Below are 22,377 nucleotides of genomic sequence, written 5' to 3'. Positions count from 1 at the left end.
CTTGCAAAATCCAACTGTTCCAGCTTGAGACAATTCACATCTCTTTAACCTGTGATTATCCCCTTCTCCACTCACACTGTCTGTATCTGTAAAGACTTGATTACCTGAAATTTTCTCTCAATCCAACCATTATCTTACAATTGTGCCTCTGTCTATATATGCCGTGTTTGTGAACCTTCCTCTCCACTCACCTGATGAAGGAGCAACGCCCCGAAAGCTCGTGACTCCAAATAAACCTGGTGGACTTTAACCTGGTCTTGTGAGACTTCTTACTGAGACAAAATGAAAACGCTTGCCCGGAGTTATATTTGGTGATGAGACATTGGTAAAGAGATTGGGAATCTAGTCAGGTGCTAGATAAATGCTATTCTCACTAAACTGCCTCCTTTAACTCACTTACACCAGTGGGAGTGGCCTGGTTGGCCTTGGGCACAGATTTCGCCAGTCCCAGTGTGGGCATTTTTGATGCCCATTCCAAGTGGTTTAATATTCATTAAATGAAAGCAACAACTTAATGCTCAAGAAACTAGGACAAGCCTTCGCTACGTATGGCCACCCAGAAGCTTTGGTCTCTGATAACCATGGGTGGCACACTGGTTAGCACTGTTGCCTCACAGCACCAGGGACCCGAGTACAATTCCCAATTTGGGTCACTGTCTGAGTGGAGTTTGCACAGTCTCCCCATGTCTGCGTGGGTTTCCTCCAGGTGCTCCGGTTTCCTCCCACTGTCCAAAGATGTGCGTGTTAGGTGAATTGGCCATGATAAATTGCCCCTTAGTGTCAGGCGGACTAGCAGGATAAATGCATGGCGTTATGGGGATAGAGTCTGGCTGAGATCGCTGTCGCTGCAGACTCGATGGGCTGAATAGCCTCTTTCTGCACTGTAGGGATTCTATGATTCTATAATGACATAATGATATATAGCGTATCCAAGCAGTTGGGCCTATCATTGTTTCTTGTGGTTGTGAGGGTGGTGATATGACTGTGGAAAGGGACTCAGGACATCTGCGTTAGGGATTTGGGTTCCTGCTCTGTGTTGTAACACATAGTGGAGCGCTGCTGAAAGTAACTCCCAGCACTGGACTCCAGCTGATACAATGGGAGAAATAGACTTGTCTTGGCAAAATAACCCTAAGAGTGTCTTGTGATCAGTGATGGTTGTGAAGTGCCATCCAGAAACACACTGGTGGATTCTGTAAACTCTATAAATGATAGCTAGTTCCTCTTTCTCATTCTGGGAATATCTTCTCTCGGCTTCAGTTAAGGTTCATGATGCAAAGCGGTGAGTATTTCTGCACCATCCTGCATTCTATGAGACAAAACTGTCCAAAGCCAAGTGGTGAAGTTTTACACATTAGAATTACCACCGTCCTTGGATGACAATGGACGAGCAAATCTAAAAATTAGAAAGCAAATTTAACCTTCTCGAAGCTTCTTTGTGTAAATCGCTCTAACACCGATGTTGATGTTTTTTAAAGCTGGTGTAACAGTGCAGCAATGTTGGTAGATTTGGTATAAACCGGCCAAAATAATTAACAATGCCCAAAAAAGATTTCAGTTCTAACACGCTCCAAGGTGCTGGTATTCCCTTTATAGCTTTTACCTTGTCGCTAGAGAGTCAATTTAAAGTCAAATGTCATTGACTTTAAACCCAATGCAAGTGACCTCCACACTCTTCAACCCCTGAAGGCCAAATGTCAGAGTTCAACTACTGATCTCCAACCACCGCAATACAAGCTTGCACCCACGCTCCACCACCACAGAATGCAAGTACAGGCTTGCGTTCAACTCCCACTCCCTGCTTTCGGACCCCTGCTCCACACTCCCAAACTCACACACAACCCTCACGAGTCACTCTCTGCTGCCTTACCACAATCTGATTCTGCATGTGGCGCCACTCAAACAGATCAGCTCTTTGCATTTGCTTCTGTCTTGGTGTTGCTCTCCATCATAACGCTAACACTCATTGACCCCTCGTGGCTGGCGACTTCTCTTCCTCCACTCGGGCTGCACTGTGACCTCCGAATAGTCACCGATTTCTGCCAAATCTTTCCTTTGCCTCGCCTGGCATGCCCTGCGACTCAAGCGTGTTTTATTCAGCACTCTCAGCCTCTTGAGTCAATTCCACCGCTTTGGCCGGGGAAAGTTCTGTTACTGTGTCAAGCTTCTCTTGAACGATTAGGCTGTTAATGCCACATACATGACATATCCGTTCAGGAGGCACCTAACTCAGTGTTCAACCAATTGGCAAAGTCTAACAATAAAAAGCAGAAACTGTTTTTCCCGGGTCCATAATGGCTCAGTGGAATTTATATGGCTACATTATATTGGAGGGTCCGGGGATTATGGTGACCCCCTCACCAGAGTGTCCAACTGATCAATTAGTTTGGCATCCATGCCTCTGGAGAGACAAGTCTTCCTCTGAGGTTCTCAATTTAAGGCTTGTAAACAGTGAGTAAAATAACTTCCTGCTTTTCTCTGGAAGTTATTTGACTAGCTGCGAAAAGGTATCAAAGTCTTCCGATGCATTGGTCCCAACTTTTGGTCTCTGGATCAGATGAAAGGTATCAAAGTCATGCATTGGCCCCAACTTTTGGTCTCTGGATCAGATGGATGGACTTTCCTGAACAGTGGCTTGGCTACTTGACTAAGACTGGCACAAGAACTGGCAGGTTTTTCTTCCAGGGACTCATCCTTTCCCCCTCCTGATGCTCACTGATTTATTCTCGTCGCCAGTGTAGTTGCGCGATTTATCACAACGAGGAAACCTTGAATCACAACATTGAAGGAAAGATGAACGATATACACACAGAATCACTACAGTACAGAAGGAGACCATTCGGCCTATCGAGTCTGCACTAGCAATAATCCCACCCAGGCCGTATTCCCGTAACCCCATGCATTTACCCTAGCTAATCCCCCTGACAATGAGAGACAATTTCCACCTAATCTCCACCAACAAGCTGAACGCAGATACAGGCCTCATTCTACCAACTCCCAGCCTCATACTCAAGGTTCTCTCCTATCAAGATGCAGGACTTAACACCCAAAGGTGCCGGTTCGCATGCTTCCCGCAGGCTCCAGGAGGGTCCTGTGCCCCACAGACACCCACCCCTTAAACTGTGGCCACGCAGCCACAGTTACCACTACAGATTTTTTTAATCGAATTCAAATTCCACCAGCTGCCATGGGTGGGATTTGAACCTGGGCCTCCAGAGCATCACCCTGGGTCTCTGGTAACTAGAGAACTTACCACGCACCTGCCGAAGGAACAGCGTTTCCGAGAGCTTGCGGGTTTACTATCAAATAAACTGGTTGGACTTTAACCTGGTGTTGTGAGACTTCTTTCCCTGGTAACTAGCCCAGTGACAACACCACAACGCCATCGCGTCCCCATAAATGTGAGCTGAACAATTTGCTACAAGGTGTTGAGACAATTTGTTTGAGTTTATAATTAAGGACCTTCAAGACACATCCCAACACCCACCTAGTCTGACTAACAACCACTGCTTATTCTGCATTGGCCAGGAATATAGAGAGAGGGAATTCCAGCCACGCTCGCCCCAAAACTGGAAAATCCTGCCCGAGGTCCATGGATCTTTGTATAATCTGCCCCTCCGCCCACTACGATCCCTGTGGCAGACGGGACGAGAAAACTCCACCCATAAGATCACTCCTGTTGCGTGTCGGAGTAACAAAGGATTTCTGCGACCGTGTTAAAATAATTATCGGTTTATTTAGTCGTTTATATTCAAAATACATATTAAACAGATATCTTTGCTATATAATTTTAATGTAATTATGGTTTTACAAAATATATCACAAACTGTACACTTGATCACATCCCCATCCGTACATTATCCACCTGTAAATGTTACACATGATGGAGCAAGTGCTCAGGTTCACAACGGGAAGTTCACATCACCGAACCCCATCAACAGCGCGTCAAGTACATTGGGAAAGAACAACAGCTTCAATTTCCACACGTTAGCTCACATTTACATCAAAATAGTTACGCGGTGCTAATCTGACGCATACAGGCGGCGCACGCAGGCTTTATTCTGTCACAATGTTCACTATTGATGTTGGTACATCTAATCGCATTAACACGAGATTATAGTCACAAAAATGTATCGAAGCACGCTGCAAGGAACTCTCGTTAGATGGCCCCTTGTTTTTACTCAGTCCGAACATGTTTAGAATGGTAATCGTTTCCTGTTGATAACATTGCGCAAAGGGTCAGTGGGCTCCCCGGTCTTTTCAACATAAAAACCTTTTGTTTGCAAAAACATTGCGAAAAGCTTGTCTTTTTTTTTGCACTCTCCAACAGATCTCCACTTCTCAAACTCATACCAAAAAGCCCTGTGGGAAACTTGAATTGAAACACACCAGTAAACCTTACCTTATAAGTTCGTAAGACATAGGAGCAGAATTAGACCATTCGGCCCATCGAGTCCACTCTGCCATTCGATCGCGGCTGATTTGCTCCCCATCCCCATTTTCCTGCCTTTTACCCCCATTACCCCTCAAAACCCATTACCAATTAATCTAACACCTCCTTAAATTTACTCACTGTCCCAGCATCTCTGGGGTAGCGAATTCCACAGATTCGCAACCCTTTGGGAGATGTAGTTTTTTCCTCAGTTCTGTTTTGAATTTGCTGCCTCTTATCCTAAGATTATGACCTCTTGTCCTAGAATGTCCCACAAGAGAAAGCATCCACTCCGTGTCTACTTTATCCATACCTTTTATCATCTTGCAGACCTCAATTTGAGCCCCCGGTTATTCTTCTAAATTCCAGAGAGTATCAGTGTTCAATCTCTCTTCATAACGACAAACCCCTCATCCCTGGAATCAATCTAGTGAACCTCCTCTGAACTGCCCCCAATGTCACTACATCTTTCCTCAAATAAGGAGACCAAAACTGTGCACAATATTCCAGGTGCGGTCTCACCAATGCCTTGTATAGTTGCAGCAATACTTTCTTACCTTTATATTCTATCTCTTTAGTTACAAATGCCAACATTCCATTTGCTTTCTCTATTATCTGGTATCTTCTGATTAGCATATCCGATCCTAGTTTTCCATCACTGCAGTTTGGGGCCGAATGGTCTTTTGCCAAATGTGGAATTGTGCCAAGTATTTATTTGAGGCAGTATTTTTTTTGTGTGTGGTGTGTGCCAGTCAGGCACAAGTTAGGTTTTGTATCGCTCGAGCTTGCATTTTTAAAATAATTGCAGATAAGATCAACCTGGAAGGGGTCACTCAGCTTTTATCTTACATTGTGTTAAACCTTGCTAGCTTGTCATTTTATACCCCACACCTTTAGTCCTTTAGAACTGTAACTCAGGTTCAGTCTCAGTCAGATTAATTTCAGAAAATCTCCAAGATGTTTGGAACCCGTGCAAAGCAGCAGAGATATCAGTCACTGTTAGAACCCAGGAAAAACTAAACAGTAATCAAAAAATGTTGTACTGGAGTGAGCACAGTATGAAGTCTCACATCACTAGGTTCAAGTCCAACAGGTTTATTTGGAATCACGAGCTTTCAGAGCGCTGCCCCTTCATCAGGTGAGTAGACAAAGAAGAGTGGCTGATGAAGGAGCAGTGCTCCAAAAGCTTGTGATTCCAAATAAGACTTTAACCTGGTGGTGTGAGAATTCTTAAGGGAACCAAAAGGTTTTCATTTCCAGAGACTATTTATGTAGTGTAATAAATGGATGTTGGGAGTTGATTGCTCAAAGACATTAGGGACAGTACTCTTTTGACATTTTCTTTATAGATATTTAATATTAATGTGGGTAGCACAGTGGTTAGCACGGCTGTCTCACGACACCCGGGTTCGATTCTCGGTTTGGGTCACTGTCTGTGCACATTCTCCCCATGTCCGAGTGGGTTTTCTTCGGGTGCCCTGGTTTCCGCCTACAGTTGGAAAGACGTGCAGGTTAGGTGCTAAATTCTCCCTCAGTGTTACCCGAACAGGCGCCAGAGTGTGGCGACCAGGGGATTTTCACAGTTGCTTCATTGCAGCGTTAATGTAAGCCGACTTGTGGCACTAGTAAATGAACTAAAAACGAAACTACTGACAATTAATGATAGTTAGAATTATTAAACATCTGTATTCACTCAGACAGTATCACGGAGATGATTCGAAAATCTGAGCGATTAAGACGCTGTGAGATTTGGTGTTAACACAGCTGGCTAAAGGTTTGCATTTACTGTCTGATATTCCCCACCCGCCTGCTTTAAGTGTGGAGGTTGTAAATGTTAGCGATCATACAGAAAAAGGACTGAGTGAGTAGCCCTCAAGAAGCTGCACTCTGTGTGTGTGTGTGTGAGCGTGTGCGTGTGTGTGTGTGTGAGCGTGTGTGTGTGCATGTGAGCGTGTGTGTGTGTGTGAGCGTGTGTGTGTGCGTGTGTGCATGTGCGTGTGCGTGTGTGTGCATGTGAACGTGTGCGTGTGTGCGCGCGCTTGTGTGTGCGTGTGAGCGTGTGTGTGTGTGCGCGCGTGTGTGCGTGTGTGCGTGTGTGTGTGTGCGTGTGTGTGTGCGCGTGTGTGTGCGTGTGAGTGTGTGTGTGTGTGCGTGTGAGCGTGTGCGTGCATGTGTGTGCACGTGTGTGTGCGTGTGAGCGTGTGTGTGTGCACGCGTGTGTGCGTGTGAACATGTGTGTGTGCGCGCGTGTGTGCGTGTGAACATGTGTGTGTGTGCGCGTGTGTGTGTGTGAGCGTGTGCATGTGTGTGTGTGAGCGTGTGCATGTGTGTGCATGTGAGCATGTGTGTGTGTGCGTGAGTGTGTGTGCGTGTGAGCGTGTGCATGTGTGTGTGTGAGCGTGTGCATGTGTGTGCATGTGAGCATGTGTGTGTGTGCGTGAGTGTGTGTGCGTGTGAGCGTGTGTGTGTGTGCGTGTGCGTGTGTGTGAGCGTGTGCATGTGTGTGTGAGCGTGTGCATGTGTGTGCATGTGAGCATGTGTGTGTGTGAGCGTGTGTGTGTACGTGTGTATATGTGTGTGTGTGTGTGATACCCCGAGGGGATGGCGCAGCTTTCTCTGAGACTCTCTCCAGCTACCAGCGCACAGAACACTTCAAGGAGAAGCCGAGACATCAGAAGAAGGCCGGGGGGTGGTGGGGGTGGGGTGGGGGAGTGGGGGCGGGGGGGGGTTGTTGGGGGTGGTTAAACTGCTTCTTAAACAAAGCCGCTGCCAGCTGACAGTCCCAGATATACAGAACACTCCACCGGTTCCAAGGTAACAGCCTGTGCCATGGCAACAGACTTTGCCGCTTACGTTTGTTATTGAGGGCCACATTCGCACAAGGAACACATTGGACTTGTCATCCACACGAGCCAATGTTTATTTTACATCCTTAACGATCGAACCCCTGCAGTGCAGAAGGAGGCCATTCGGCCCATTGAGGCAGCACCATCCACAAACTCGCCCACAGGCCCCATCCCCGGTAACCCGCGCCCCACTAATCCCCCTCAATGCTTCAGAATCCCACACGTCTAGGCCCCAGCTCCCAGAACGAGAAAGAGTCACCTCTTGGACTCCATCCTCTGCAAGGACTGATTCCGAAAGGGAATCCTGGGAACGGGTTTGAGTTCTCTGCCTTCCCTGAGGGATGGAGGGTTCAGGGGGTGAACTAATTGAGACGTTAAAGGTGATTAAAGGAGTTAACCTGGTGGATGGGGGGTGGAGGCGGGATGCCCCACACCCTTTAAAAAAAAGCACCTGGATGAGCACTTGGCATACCGTCACATTCATGGGCCAAGTGCTGGTAGATGGGGTCAGGTGGGAGCTCAGGTGTTTCTAACGTGTCAGTGCGGACTCGATGGGCCGAAGGGCCTCTTCTGTGCTGTTTGGTTCTACGAAGGAGTGGACTTGGGGGGAGGAATAAGTCGGGGGAAGGAGTGAGTCAGGGGTGGGGGTGGGGGGGAGTGGGGGGGGGGGCAAGGTGAGTCAGGGGTGGGGGACTGGGGTAGGGGAGTGGAGTGGGTTGCGGATGGAGGAGTCGAGGGGGGAGGGGGGTCCACAGGGGGACACAAGCCAGATTCAGTAGTGACGTGCGGACGTCCACACAAAGCGGAAAGCTGCTGAATTTAAGGAGGTGAGCAGGAAACGTCCAAACTGACACTGACACATAGTCTGCAAAAGGAAACTTCTGCCGGGAATTAAAAAGAATGAACGGAAATCACTGGATATGTTCGGCAGGTCTGGCAGCACCTGTGGACGGAGCCGACACTTCGGTTCTGTGGCCTTTTAACAGCGATAGATTCTCAGTGGCAATAATATTACGGGTTACGTATCCACAGAACAATAGGACAGAGTATAATGCAGAAGGAGGCCATTTGGCCCATCAAGTCTGCACCGAACACCAACCTGCAAGGCCCGATCCCCCTCCGCCCCAGTAGCCCCCCTGACACAACGGGGCAATTTTAGCCTGGCCAACCAACCTAATCAGCACGTCTTTGGACTGCGGGAGGAAACCGGAGCACCCGGAGGAAACCCACGCCGACACGGGGAGAACACGGAGACTCCACACAGACTGTGACCCAAGGCCGGGAGGGGGGGTTGAACCCAGATCCCTGGCAGCAGCGCCAACCACCGTGCCACCCCAGGATCAACCGAGATGGTAATAGATCAGCCACTACATAACTGAGCGAGGGAGACAGGCCAGGGGGGATCTCAGTGGCCTTCCTTCTCTTCTTACTTTCGTAATAACGTGATTCAAAATGGTCAAAAGAATAAAGATTTCCATCGCTGAGAGTCTCAGCTTTGAGGGGGTTTTATTGTCCTGTCCACTGAGGGGTTGGTTTCAGGTACGCTATCTCGCTGCTCTCTCGCTCGCTCGCCCTCCCGCGATGCACAGTTGCAGACACTGTTCCTCAGCCTGGGTCAAGCAGCGTTTCTACGGTGTGGGTGGCAGCTTCGGAGACGGACAGGATCCCTGACTGTCGAAGCTGGTGGCCCGCCCAGGTGCCTGCAAAAGAACCAATTCAGAATTACTCCAAACGCCAGCAGCTGCCACTCTGCTTTGAGTTGCAGAGACCGTGCAATTATTTAGCTTTTTGCACAGCTGTGGGACATCACAAAACATTTTACCGACAGCTGTTTTTACACAGCGGCACTGATCCGCGGATTATCCGTTACCGTGCCGGTTTCGGTTCAGGAATAAATATTGGACACGGCGTGGGAACAGTCCCCTTGCTCTTCCTTGATAAAATTCTCTAGAATCTTTCAGAGACGTCTCATGGAATTCTCACTTGTCTCATCCAAAAGACAGAACCTTCAACATTGCCGCACTCCCTCAGTACTGACCCTCTGACAGTGCGGCACTCCCTCAGCACTGACCCTCTGACAGTGCGGCACTCCCTCAGCACTGACCCTCTGACAGTGCGGCACTCCCTCAGCACTGACCCTCTGACAGTGCGGCGCTCCCTCAGCACTGACCCTCTGACAGTGCGGCGCTCCCTCAGCACTGACCCTCTGACAGTGCGGCACTCCCTCAGCACTGACCCTCTGACAGTGCGGCACTCCCTCAGCACTGACCCTCTGACAGTGCGGCACTCCCTCAGCACTGACCCTCTGACAGTGCGGCACTCCCTCAGCACTGACCCTCTGACAGTGCGGCACTCCCTCAGCACTGACCCTCTGACAGTGCGGCACTCCCTCAGCACTGACCCTCTGACAGTGCGGCACTCCCTCAGCACTGACCCTCTGACAGTGCGGCACTCCCTCAGCACTGACCCTCTGACAGTGCGGCACTCCCTCAGCACTGACCCTCTGACAGTGCGGTGCTCCCTCAGCACTGACCCTCTGAAAGGGCAGCACTCCCTCAGCACTGACCCTCTGACAGTGCGGCACTCCCTCAGTACTGACCCTCTGACAGTGCGGCACTCCCTCAGCACTGACCCTCTGACAGTGCGGCGCTCCCTCAGCACTGACCCTCTGACAGTGCGGCGCTCCCTCAGCACTGACCCTCTGACAGTGCGGCGCTCCCTCAGCACTGACCCTCTGACAGTGCGGCACTTCCTAAGTGTGGCACTGGGAATATCTTTTTTATTTATCAGTGCCACAAGTTGGCTTACATTAACATTGCAGTGAAGTTACTGTGAAAATCCCTGGTTGCCACACTCTGGTGCCTGTTCGGATACACTGAGGGAGAATTTAGCATGGTCAATGCACCCTAACTAGCATGTCTTTCGGACTGAGAGAGGAAACCGGAGCACCCAGAGGAAAATTACGCAGCCTGGATTGTGTGACCAAGTCACTTCAGAGGGACATGGAACCATGATCATGCAATTTGGAGACAGGAGCGATAGCAACTGAGTCTTGACTGTCACTGAGGCAAGTAGCACAAAATTACTGTGTGAGAATGCACTGTTGAAGGCCGGAGAGGACACCGGGTAAAGTTACATGTAATACTCTACAAAGGGTTGAAAGCTGGTTCCTTGAGCCAATCAGATAGTGCTCCACCCTGGGTTTTATGAATATGGATTGCTACAAGATCCCACCATCCTCTCATCTGACCTCTCTTCTAAGGAGTAACCCTTGAAGAACTTAAGCTGCAAAGACATCTCCGGTTAACCTCATTATCCCACCTTTCATGGGAGAGAGAGTTCGAGGTTCCCACTATCCTTCGTGTGAAAAGTCTTTCCTATTTCAGCCATGAATGACCAAGCTGTAAGTTTGTGATTGTAGTAACCCACTTCCTCCCCAAGACTGAACAGTTTCATAGAATCATAGAATCCCTACTTTGCAGACGGATTTCAGATTACAATTTCAGCCGTAGCGTGGTTACTGAGATAACCATCAAGTTCATTCCCCACTGGAGTCACCGGGGAAGTTAAATGTCATCAATTAATCTGGAATAAGCAGCGGTAATGGGGTCGATGGCTGATAATTGCCCAGCCTGGGGTGGTGAGCCCCCTTCTCGAGCCGCTGAAGTCCATGTGGTGTCGGTACCCTCTTGAGTCTGGAAGGTGAAAGGAGAAATCAAATCAATGTGTTCAAAATAATAAAGGGATTCAGTACTGTAGATGGACAGAAAGGGGTGGCAGAGTGGCACAGTGGTTAACGCTGCCGCCTCACAGTGCCAGGGACCCGGGTTCAATTCCAGCCTTAGGTCACTCTCTGTATGGAGTTTGCGCATTCTCCCCATGTCTGCGTGGGTTTTCCTCTGGGTGCTCATGTTTCCTCCCACATTCCACAGATGTGCAGGTTAGGTTGATTGGCCATGCTACATTGCCCCTTAGTGACAGGGGGATTAGCAGGGTAAATATGTGGGGTTACGGGAATAGGGCCTGGGCGGGATTGTGGTTGGTGCAAACTCGATGGGCCGAATGGCCTCCGTCCACACAGTAGGGATTCTATGAAACTGTTTAGCCTTGGGGAGGAAGTGGGTTACTACAATCACAAACTTATAGCTTGGTCATTCAGGGCTGAAATAGGGAAGTATTTTTCTCATAAAGGATAGTGGGAGCCTAGAACTCTCTCTCCCGTAAAAAGTGGGATAATGAGGTTAACCAGCGATGGATGGTTTTATCAAGGAGTACAGAGCAAAGCCAGGGGATTGGAATTGAGCTACAGATCAGTCAAGGTCTGATTGAATGGTGAGACAGGCTCGAGGGCTGAGTGGCCTCCTCCTGTTCCCATGTTCCATTGTGACACGGGATCATTCCCTGCACCCTTTATTCTTTTCCACCACACCTTCTTTTCAAATACTTCTCCAAAGACATTCCAGTCCCTGCTGCAACGGTCCCATGTTGTGAAACGTGCCGAGATGAATCAGCAAGACAGCCCAGGGTCACACCAATCCAAAGACAATTTTCCTGCTATTAAGTGTAATGGCTTCTGATGCAGTTGCACATTTTCGACACCCACGGGTTCAGTCACAGGACTGAAGGAATTAGATTACAGTGCCCATGCCCTCGCTGCAATCTCGGAGCTACACGCAAACGTTACCATTTCAAATATGAAAAATTTGCTTCCAGTGTCGGCTGCCGCTCGCGTGTTGAAGTTTGAGTCAGAGGGTGGGTGTTGGGTAGTCCAGTCTGGCACTTGCCGCGCAGCGCTGAGAGAGTGCTAAACTGTCAGAACTTTCAACTCTATGATTCTAAGGCATGGAGACAGGCCCTTCGGCCCACACTGGTCTATGCCAACCAAAAAACCCATCTAAGCTAACCCCATTTGCCTGCATTTCCCCCTAAACCTTTCCTATCCATGTATCTGTCCAAATGTTATTGATCTCCCTGCCTCAATCACTTTCTCCGGCAGCTCATTCCACACACGTACCATCCTCTGTGTAAAAAAGTTGCTCCTCAAGTTCTCATTAATTCTTTCCCCTCTTAACTTAAACCTATGCCCTCTAGTTCTCAATTCCCCAAAGAGTGAGTGCATTCACCCTATCCATGCCTCTCATGATCTTATACACCTCTATAAGATCATTCCTCAGTCTCCTACACTCCAAAGAAAAATGTCCCAGTCTGTCCAATCTCTCCCTATCAGTCCCTTGAGTTCTGGCAACATCATAGAATCTTACAGTGCAGAAGGAGGCCATTCAGCCCGTCACGTCTGCGCCAACCACAATCCCACCCAGGCCCTATCCCCATAACCCCATGTATTTACCCTAGCCAGTTCCCCTAACACTAACTGGCAATTTAGCATGGCCAGTCCATCTATCTACACATCTTTGGACTGTGGGAGGAAACCGGAGCACCCGGAGGAAACCCACACGGACACAGGGAAAATGTCCCAACTCCACGCAGACAGGAATCGAACCCAGCTCCCTGGAGCTGTGAGGCAGCAATGCTAACCACTGTGCTACCGTGCCGCCCATCCTTGTAAATCCCTTCTGCACTCTCTCCAGTTTAATAACGTCTTTAAATTAGATACTAAAGATGAGGTTCCTTCAGCTCTCTTGAGTAGATGTGAAAGTTTTCCTTGCATTGTTTGAAGGACAGAGGAACTCTAACTGTTGTCCCAGCCAAGACTCAAGCCTCAACATTGCTAAAACATTATTGTTTGTGGGAGCTTGCTGTGCACAAATTGGCTGCAGCATTTTCCTGGATGATGAATGTAACAATACCTGGAAGTGTACTTTGATGATCACACTGTGTTTTTGCATGTCCTGAGGTCAAGAAATAAAGACAAATACTTCCTTGTCCTTCTGTTGTGTATGTACAGTCATTAAGAAAGACAACTAGCACCCAAAACAGCCACAAAATGAGCAGGGCGATAACTGGTATGTGCCAGCCTCAAATTCAGAGGATGAAGGCGTGTATGTGAGGAATTTTGGACGTGGGTTGAGTTAGGTCCCTGGAGCTGTTATATCCAAAACTGGATCCTTGCATTATCAAGGGACGTAGCAGGAAGGGTGGTCCAGAAACACGTAGACCATTTGAGAGCGAGAGTAGCCCAGGCAACCAGCATTGCCATCAGCAGCTATAGAGATTTGATTTGAATTGGGATACAGTGAAAAGTATTGTCTCTTGCGTGCGATACAGACAAAGTATACTGTTCATAGATACATAAGGGAGAGGGAAAGGAGAGGATGCAGAGTATTACATTGCAGTTACAGATAGGGTGAAGAGAAAGATCAGCTTAATATATGATAGGACCACTCAAAAGTCTGATGGCAGCAGGGAAGAAGCTGTTCTTGAGTCAGTTGGTAGGTAACCTCGAATTGTTGTATCTTTTTATCAACGGAAAAAGGTGGAAGAGAGAATGTCCGGGGTGCGTGGTATCTTTAATTATGCTGGCTGTTTTTCCCGGAGGCAGCAAGAAGTGCAGACAGAGTCAATGGATGGAAGGCTGGTTTGCGTGGTAGATTGGGCTACATTCAAGACCTTGTAGTCTTGGGCAGAGTAGGAGCCCATACCAAGCTGTGATACAACCAGAAAGAATGCTTTCTATGGGGCATCTGTTAAAGTTGGTGAGAGTCGTAGCTGACATGCCAAATTTCCTTAGTCTTCTGAGCCAGTACAGACATTGGTGGGCTTTCTTAACTATAGTGTCGGCATGGGGGGAACCAAGACAGGTTGTTGGTGATCTGAACACTTAAAACCTTGAAGCTCTCGACCCTTTCTACTTTGTCCCCATTGACGTAGACGGGGGCATGTTCTCTACTACACTTTCTGAAATCAATGACAATCTCCTTCGTTTTATTGACATTGAGGGAGAGATTATTGTCATTGCACCCATTCACCAGATTCTTATCTCATTCCTGTACTCTGTCTCGTCATTGTTTGAGATCCGACCCACTATGGTTGTGTCATCTGGGAATGTTGTCGACTATCCGAGCACTGAAATACTTGATTGTCCTGTGACAGGCACAACTGAGTCTCCATGGAAACAGATAGAACTGGACTGCCTGTGCCTGAAGAGGTGCCTGACATTGTGGTTTGAGCTGACTCTCCCCCCCTGTGGCAGTGCCTCAGACAGAGGAATTACACCACTCCAAAAGGAATAGGAAACCCTCCCAGAAAACTTAATTTACAATCGACTAAATTCATGTACAAAACGTTTAGTTATCTGGGACTGTGTAAATTGAGTACTGGCATTTGTAGAAAAGGACTTGAAAGGGTGGGGGGATGTGGTGATTGTCCTTTCAAGGCTGCATCTACAGAATAAGTGTCTCAGGAGGTGGGGTTTGTGTTCCAGAACCTTCCACGAGGCCGTGAGCCACTGGATAATTGGTTAGCACTGCTGCCTCATGGCACCAGGAACCTGGGCTTGATTCCCAGCTTGGGTCACCGTCTGTGTGGAGATTGCACATTCTCCCCGTGTCTGCATGGGTTTCCTGCAGGTGCTCCAGTTTCCTCCCACATTCTAAAAGGTGTGCTGGTTAGGGTGCATTGACCCGAACAGGCGCCGGATTGTGGCGACTAGGGGAATTTCACAGTAACTTCATTGCAGTGTTAATGTAAACCTTACTCGCGACGAATAAATAAAATTTAATAATTATATGAAAATTGCAGTTGTCATTCACTCTGGCTAGAGAACAGGAATTGTTAAGATGGCAGCTGTGTTTTAACCTGCGTATTAATCCAAAGAACAAAGAACAATACAGCACAGGAAAGAGGCCCTTCGGCCCTCCAAGCCTGCGCCGCTCATTGGTCCAACTAGACCGTTCGTTTGTATCCCTCCATTCCCAGTCTGCTCAGGTGACCATCCAGGTAAATCTTAAACAATCCCAGCGTGTCTGCCTCCACCACCCTACCTGGCAGCGCATTCCAGGCCCCCGGCACCCTCTGTGTAAAAAAACGTCCCTCTGACATCCGAGTTATACCTCACCCCCCTCTCACCTTGAACCCGTGACCCCTCGTGATCGTCACCTCCGACCTGGGAAAAAGCTTCCCATTGTTCACCCTATTTATGCTCCTCATAATTTGTGTACAGAGTGGGAAGCTTTTTCCCAGATCGGAGATAGCTATCCGTGATAGCTATTAGCACAATTAGCCAGTTGCGATCTTTAGTGCCACACATGAGTCAATTGTGGATTGATTGCTATTTTAATTGCAGTAATGATTCATAGCTCCTTAATAGTTGCACCAGTGTGATTCAGGGAGAGGCCAAGCGAGGACGGCAGTTACCCCCAGGCCAGGCCAAGCAGCAAGGAAATTTCATGCTCCAGATTTGCAAACGTGTGTTGACATGCCCCATTCTGGCTTGTGCTGAAGTGAGAACGCTCCAACTGCAGTCACGAGAATGGTCGATCGAGTGCACGCCCACAAACAGGGACTCGTGTGTCTTGCAGTCCACCCACTTTCGGGGAGTCTTGGGTTACGGAACTGTCAATCAAACAGAATATACCCCAGAAACCTGGCTTCATTGCCAATCCCACAAACCAGGGATACTACAGGCCGTTAAACATTAGCTTCCAACTGGGGACTCGGGGGTGGAACACAGAACAGATATTTGAAAACATTTCTGAAAAGTGTTTTCAAACGCAGTGCTAGTGGCCGGGATTTGGCACTCAGCCAAGTCCCCGCTCACCGCAGCGGGTCTCGAGAATCCCACCGGCGTGAATGGCCGGAGAATCCTATCCCATGGTGTTTGGAAATAGTGCCGACTTGCTCATAAAACCAATTAGATTAAGTTTAAAGTTTATTTATTAGTGTCACAAGTAGGCTTACATTAACACTGCAATGAAGTTACTGTGAAAATCCCCGAGTCGCCACACTCAGGTGCCTGTTTGGGTACATTAAGGGAGAATTTAGCACGGCCAATGCACCCTAACCAGCACGTTTTTCAGACTGTGGGAGGAAACCGGAGCACCCGGAGGAAATCCACGCAAATACAGGGGAAACGTGCAAACTCCACACAGGCAGCACCGGAGACCTGATTTTGAGTCTCTGGATTAATAGTCTACTCTAACGGGGAATGAACTAACACCTCCCCACGTTCTGCCTTGAAGTTACTCTGGGATTTTGATCCCAGTGTGTGTGCTTAGCTGGAAAATTATTTTGGAATTCTGTGAAGAGGTGATGGTTGGGGGTTCCTGAAAAACACTGAACCCTCTTCCTGCAACAAGCAAGGAAAACATCAGGGCCTCATGAAAACTGCCAAAAATCTAACTCTCCAGTTGCTAAAAGGAGCAACGATTACTGGCCTTGGAGGGAGTGCAGAGGAGGTTTACTAGGCTGATACCGGAGTTGAGGGGGTTGAGCTATGAGGAGAGGCTGAATAAACTGGGCTTGTACTCGTTAGAGTTTAGAAGAATGAGGGGCGATCTCATTGAGACGTATAAGATGATGAATGGGATGGATAGGATAGAGGTGGAGAGACTCTTCCCGCTCAGAAAGGATAGTAGGACTAGGGGGCACATCCTCAAGATAAAGGGGGGGGCGGTTTAGAACGGAGTTGAGGAGAAACTTCTTCACTCAAAGGGTGGTGAATCTCTGGAATTCTCTGCCCGTTGAAGTGGTGGAGGCTGCCTCGCTAAATATTTTTAAGACGCAGGTTGATGGGTTTTTGATAAGCGAGGGGATTAAGGGTTATGGGGAGAGGGCGGGAATGTGGAACTGAGCCGTGACAGATCAGCCATGATCTTATTGAATGGCGGGGCAGGCTCGAAGGGCTAGATGGCCTACTCCTGCTCCTATTTCTTATGTTCTTATGTTCTTACTCCAGGGCAGTGAAGCAGTCCGAAATCCAGCAGAGGAACTGTCATGTCTTGGATTATTTAACAATTCTTTCTGAGTCTAACATATCACCAGGTTGTTAAACGCTCATTGAATGCTTCATTCCAATTTAATTTGCCAAATATATGGTCAGATGGAGGCCCAGTCCGCTCAAATGTAATTTGGAAACTGTGAATGTTTCTCCATCAGAGAATCGAAGGAAAATAACAAAGACCAGGAGACGAGGGCTAAACAGTCTAAAGAGAGTCTGACTCTGTACCAGCTGCATTCTGACATTTCCTTTTGTTTCTCCGATGTAACATGGAAACATAGAAGATAGGAGCAGGAGGAGGCCATTTGGCCCTTCGAGCCTGCTCCACCATTCATCATCATAGCTGATCATCCAACTCAATAGCCTAATCCTGCTTTCTCCCCGTAACCTTGGATCCCATTCGCCCCAAGTGCATGGTCAATGCGCCTAACCAGCACGTGGGAGGAAACTGGAGCGCCTGGAGGAAACCCACGCAGACACGGGGAGAATGTGCAAGCTCCACACAGACGGCACCAGAGACCAGAAATGAACCTGGGTCCCTGGTGCTGTGAGGCAGCGGTGCGAACCACTGTGCCACCACCCACTAAAAGTCAATTTTAGCATGGCCACTCAAACTAACCCACACAACTTTGGAGTGTGGGAGGAAACCGGAGCACCCAGAGGAAACCCACGCAGACACGGGGAGAATGTGCCATCTCCAGACAGACAGTGACCCGAGGCCAGAGCTGAACCTGGGTCCCTGGTGCTTTGAAGCAGCTGTGCTAACCACTGTGCCATCCCAAACTGTTGAATAGGATTGAATCATTGATTAGGGATTGAGAATTGCCCCTTGAAAGCATTCAATGTTTTGGCATCAACTACTTCCTGTGGTAATGAATTCCACAGGCTCACCACTCTTTGGGTAAAAAAAAGTCTCCTCATCTCCGTCCTAAATGGTCTACCCTGAGTCCTCAGACTGTGACCCCTGGTTCTGGGCTCCCCCCACCATCGGGGACAGCCACCCTGCATCTACCCTGCCTAGTCCTGTTAGAATTTGATAAGTCTCTGTGAGATCCCTACCTCATTCATCTGAACTCCAGCGAAAACAATCCTAACCCAATCTTTCCCCATACATCAGTCCGACCATCCCCAGAATCAGCTGCTGTAGATGGTCGAATGGCTTCAGGATTATCACTTTAAAAGCAGATAGTGCGGTGAAGTGGCTATGTTGCTACGACTGGTGAGCCACAAATGGATTATACAAAGGTGGCACACTGGGTTAGCCTCATAGCGCCAGGGATCCGGGTTCGATTCCAGCCTCGGGTCACTGTCTATGCGGAATCTACACATTCTCCCCATGTCTGCGTGGGCTTTCTCCAGGTTCTCTGGTTTCCAAAGATGTCTTGGTTAGGTTGATTGGCCATGCTAAATTGCCCCACTTTAATCCGTTATAGAACTGTCAACCAAAGGAGCTCTAAGAGCTTTCAGAGCAGCTGGGGCTCGTTCAAACTAGAATAGGGGATTCCCCCCACCTGTCAAACTCAAAGCTCCTGCCAATAAGAGTGCTTCAAAAAACCCTCAGAGCAACTGGGGCTTATGAGAGAAAGCAAGGGGGTCTATCACGTGAAACTGACATCCCCTGTCAATCAAAGTACTTCATAGAGGTCCGCTAATACCTGGTGATTCTGAAATTATCCAATGGTAATCCCTATTGTAGAATGGAGAACTGCTGTGACTTTCATGGGGCACAGATTTAAAGTGACCAGGTCACTTCAAAGGTTTTACAGAACTCAGAAAATAATAAATCTTTAACTAGAAAGTTGCCTGAAGCCGCCATCCTAAGAGTGATTTCCATGTTTCCCATGGTGGGAAGAAGTCCCACCTCAAGACCCCCCATCCAGGGGGAGCGCACCGAGGTTAACCCCATCTTCCCAGCTCGAGGGCCCTCCGAGCCTCAAAAATCTCATCAGGGGTCCTCCCTCCGCAGCCTGGTAACAGCAGAGAGGCTAATGGGCACAGCAGGGGGTCATACTTACCTTCTTGTCCTCCCTCGGAGTCCACAGCTCCTGGTACCCGCTCTTCTGGACCAGGAGAGCTTGGCACCCGCTGGACTTCCCAGGTGGAGAGAGGGAGGGGAGCAGAGCGGAGCATCCTGCTGTCAAACCCAATCTATCTATTCAAATGCATTTAAAGCAACACTGATCAGGTTCTCACCTTGTCTGGGCAAGGACCTGATCAGGACAGGTGAAGTCAGCCAGAGTTGGACGTCCAGCGAGAGTCCCACCTTTGACCCTTCTGTCCAATTCCTCGGGCCATCGGGATTCCTGGCTGGGGTTCGCGAACCTGCTGAATCATTTTCCCACCCCCTATCCACCCACGCACCCCCACCACTGATTCAAAGTGGATTGCCAGTTCCCACTGAACATATATCCCTCCCTCGCTCCCCTCCCCTATCCCTGGGCCAGTGCTGAGGGAATGCTGCACTGTCAGAGGCGCCGTCCTTCCCGCCTGCTCTCTCTCCTATGACAGTATTTCGAAGAGGGGCAGGGGAGTTCTCCCCAGTGCCCTGGCCAATACTTACCCCTCAGTCAACATCACAGATTATCTGTTTCATTACCACGTTGCTGCTTGTGGGAGCTTGCTGTGCACTATTTGGCTGCCACATTCCTGACATTACAACAGTTAGAACCCTTCACAAAGTGTGTCCAAGGCAGTAAAACACTTTGAGACACTTGCTGGTCATGAAAAGCACCATATAAATGTAAGTCTTTCTTTGATTTGCAATTACACGCTGTCCAACATTGCTTCCCAATGATTCAGGCGGAGTAACTTCAATCCAGCTACACCCAATCCCATCACTTCCCGACCAATGAAGGATTATCCTGAGGCCGATGAAAGCTCCCCGCTGCCATGGTTACCTCTTCCAGGGGGTGCCAGTGGGCAATGGGCTTCCGAGGGTAGACCAGCATCTCATTCCAGTGATCACGTCCAAGTCCTTCAGCATCTTGTCCAACTCGACAGACTCCGATCACCTCATTGTGACCAACCCTGCAGACAGGGAGAAGAAATGTACAGTTAGAGAGCAGGAATGTAACAGTGAGGCAATAGGCAGGAACCACGCAAAACAGCAGATATCATAGAAACTTGGAACAGGAGGAGGCCATTCGGCCCTCTGAGCCTGCTCTACTGTTCATTTTGATCATGGCTGATCATCGAATGCAATATCCTGATTTCCGCCCCCCACCCCACTTCCTCCCATATCTCTTTGTCCCTTTAGCCCCAAGTTCTATATCTAATTTCTTCTTGAAATCAAACAACATTTTGGCCTCAACTACTCTCTGTGGGCGTGAATTCCACACATTCACCACCCTCTGGGTGAAGAAATTTCTCCTCACCTCAGTTCTAAAAGATTTACCCCTTATCCTCAAACTATGACCCCTCGTTCTGGACTCTCCCACCACCATCGGGAACATTCTTTCTGAATCTACCCTGTCTAACCCTGTTAGAATTTTATAAGTTTCTATGAGATCCCCACTCATTCTTCTAAACTCCAGTGAATATAATCCTAACCGACTCCGTCTCTCCTCATATAACAGACCTGCCATCCCAGGAATCAGCCTGGTAAATCTTCGCTGCACTCCCTCTATAGCAAGGAATGAGGTGGGAATATTGGTTGTGAGGAGGATGGAAAGAGCCTTCAAGAGGATGTCGTTGGATAATAAAATCCTACAGTAAATCTTACTCAGACCCTCACCTCCGCTCTATCTCTGTAACCCCAAACATTTCCCATGGCTAATCCGTCTAACCTCCACATCTTTGGACACCAAGGGGCAATTTAGCTTGGCCAATCCACTTAACCTATATCCTTCTTTCTTTTTATTCGTTCATGTGACATAGCCGTTGCTGACTGGCCAGCATTTATTGCCCATCCCTAGTTGTCTGTGGAGTGCAGCTGAGAGTCAACCACGTTGCTGTGATTCTGGAGTCACGTGTAGGCCAGACCAACTAACGGTCACAGATTTCTTTCCCTGAGGACATTAGTGAACCAGATGGATTTTTCTGACAATTGACAATGGTTTCAGGGTCATCAGTAGATTCTTAATTCCAGCTTCTTTTTCAATTGAATTCAAATTCCAACCACATGCTGTCGAGGGATTCGAACCCAGGTCCCAAGTTGTATTTCTGGATTAATAGTTTAGCGGTAATATCGCTAGGCCATCACATCTCCTGGATATGGCTGAAAAGAGAGACATGTTGCTGAAGCTTTTTCTCTCCACTCATCAGGACAATCCTTGCTGATTGGTTGGTAAGTCATCTCTGATTGGTCTAGTCATTGCCATTGAGAAAGCAACAGAGAACTATACACTTCCCAGATAATTCCAAAAAACCACAAAGCTTGCATATATTTATCTTGAGGTCAGATTCTTGCGTATAAAAACATAAGAACATAAGAACATAAGAAATAGGAGCAGGAGTAGGCCATCTAGCCCTTCAAGCCTGCCCCGCCATTCAATAAGATCATGGCTGATCTGTTGTGGCTCAGTTCCACTTTCCCGCCCTCTCCCCATAACCCTTAATCCCCTCTCTTATCAAGAACCCATCAACCCGCTTCTTAAAACTATTTAGCGAGGCAGCCTCCACCACTTCAATGGGCAGAGAATTCCAGAGATTCACCACCCTTTGAGTGAAGAAGTTCCTCCTCAACTCCGTTCTAAACCGCCTCCCCTTTATCTTGAGGCTGTGCCCCCTAGTCCTACTGTCTTTTTTGAGCGGGAAGAGTCTCTCCACCTCTATCCTATCCATCCCATTCATCATCTTATACGTCTCAATGAGATCTCCCCTCATTCTTCTAAACTCTAACGAGTACAAGCCTAGTTTATTCAGCCTCTCCTCATAGCTCAACCCCCTCAACTCCGGCATCAGCCTAGTAAACCTCCTCTGCACTCCCTCCAGGGCCAAAATATCCTTGCGCAGGTGCGGCGCCCAAAACTGCACACAGTACTCCAGCTGCGGCTGGAGTAAAAACATGTCGCCATGCTATGAACCCAACTGATCATCTTAAATTCAGTGTTAGTGTAGTTATTAGCACACTCCTGATTGTTCAGACAGTGCTGCCCAATCATTGAATCGTACCTAACAGTTGACATTTTGTTTTGGGTTTTGAGAGGGCTGGTTGGCTGGTTGGGATATGGTCTTCACTCTGCCTATTAGGAACAGCCAATAGA

At 48.3% G+C, this 22,377-nt stretch overlaps 1 protein-coding gene across 2 annotated transcripts in view; it reads right to left on the bottom strand.

The window, feature by feature from the left end:
- Nucleotides 1–8,049: 8,049 nt before the first annotated feature.
- The window catches only part of LOC145344572 (synaptotagmin-10-like), an 80,139-nt gene continuing 65,811 nt past the window's right edge, over nucleotides 8,050–22,377 (bottom strand). For both annotated transcript variants that reach the window (XM_080191769.1, XM_080191770.1), the window contains 2 exons: nucleotides 20,071–20,200; nucleotides 8,050–8,978 (listed from right to left, as the gene is read on the bottom strand). In XM_080191769.1, the coding sequence (XP_080047895.1) occupies nucleotides 8,907–8,978; nucleotides 20,071–20,200 (202 nt within the window). In that variant the 3' untranslated portion in view covers nucleotides 8,050–8,906. The remainder of the gene's footprint in view (nucleotides 8,979–20,070; nucleotides 20,201–22,377) is intronic.

The sequence above is a fragment of the Carcharhinus amblyrhynchos genome, chromosome 6 (assembly GCF_965287045.1).
Source record: "Carcharhinus amblyrhynchos chromosome 6, sCarAmb.v2.hapA, whole genome shotgun sequence".
NCBI lineage: Eukaryota > Metazoa > Chordata > Chondrichthyes > Carcharhiniformes > Carcharhinidae > Carcharhinus > Carcharhinus amblyrhynchos.
Note: the sequence above shows the minus strand (reverse complement) of the source record. Positions and strands in the feature narration are given on the sequence as shown.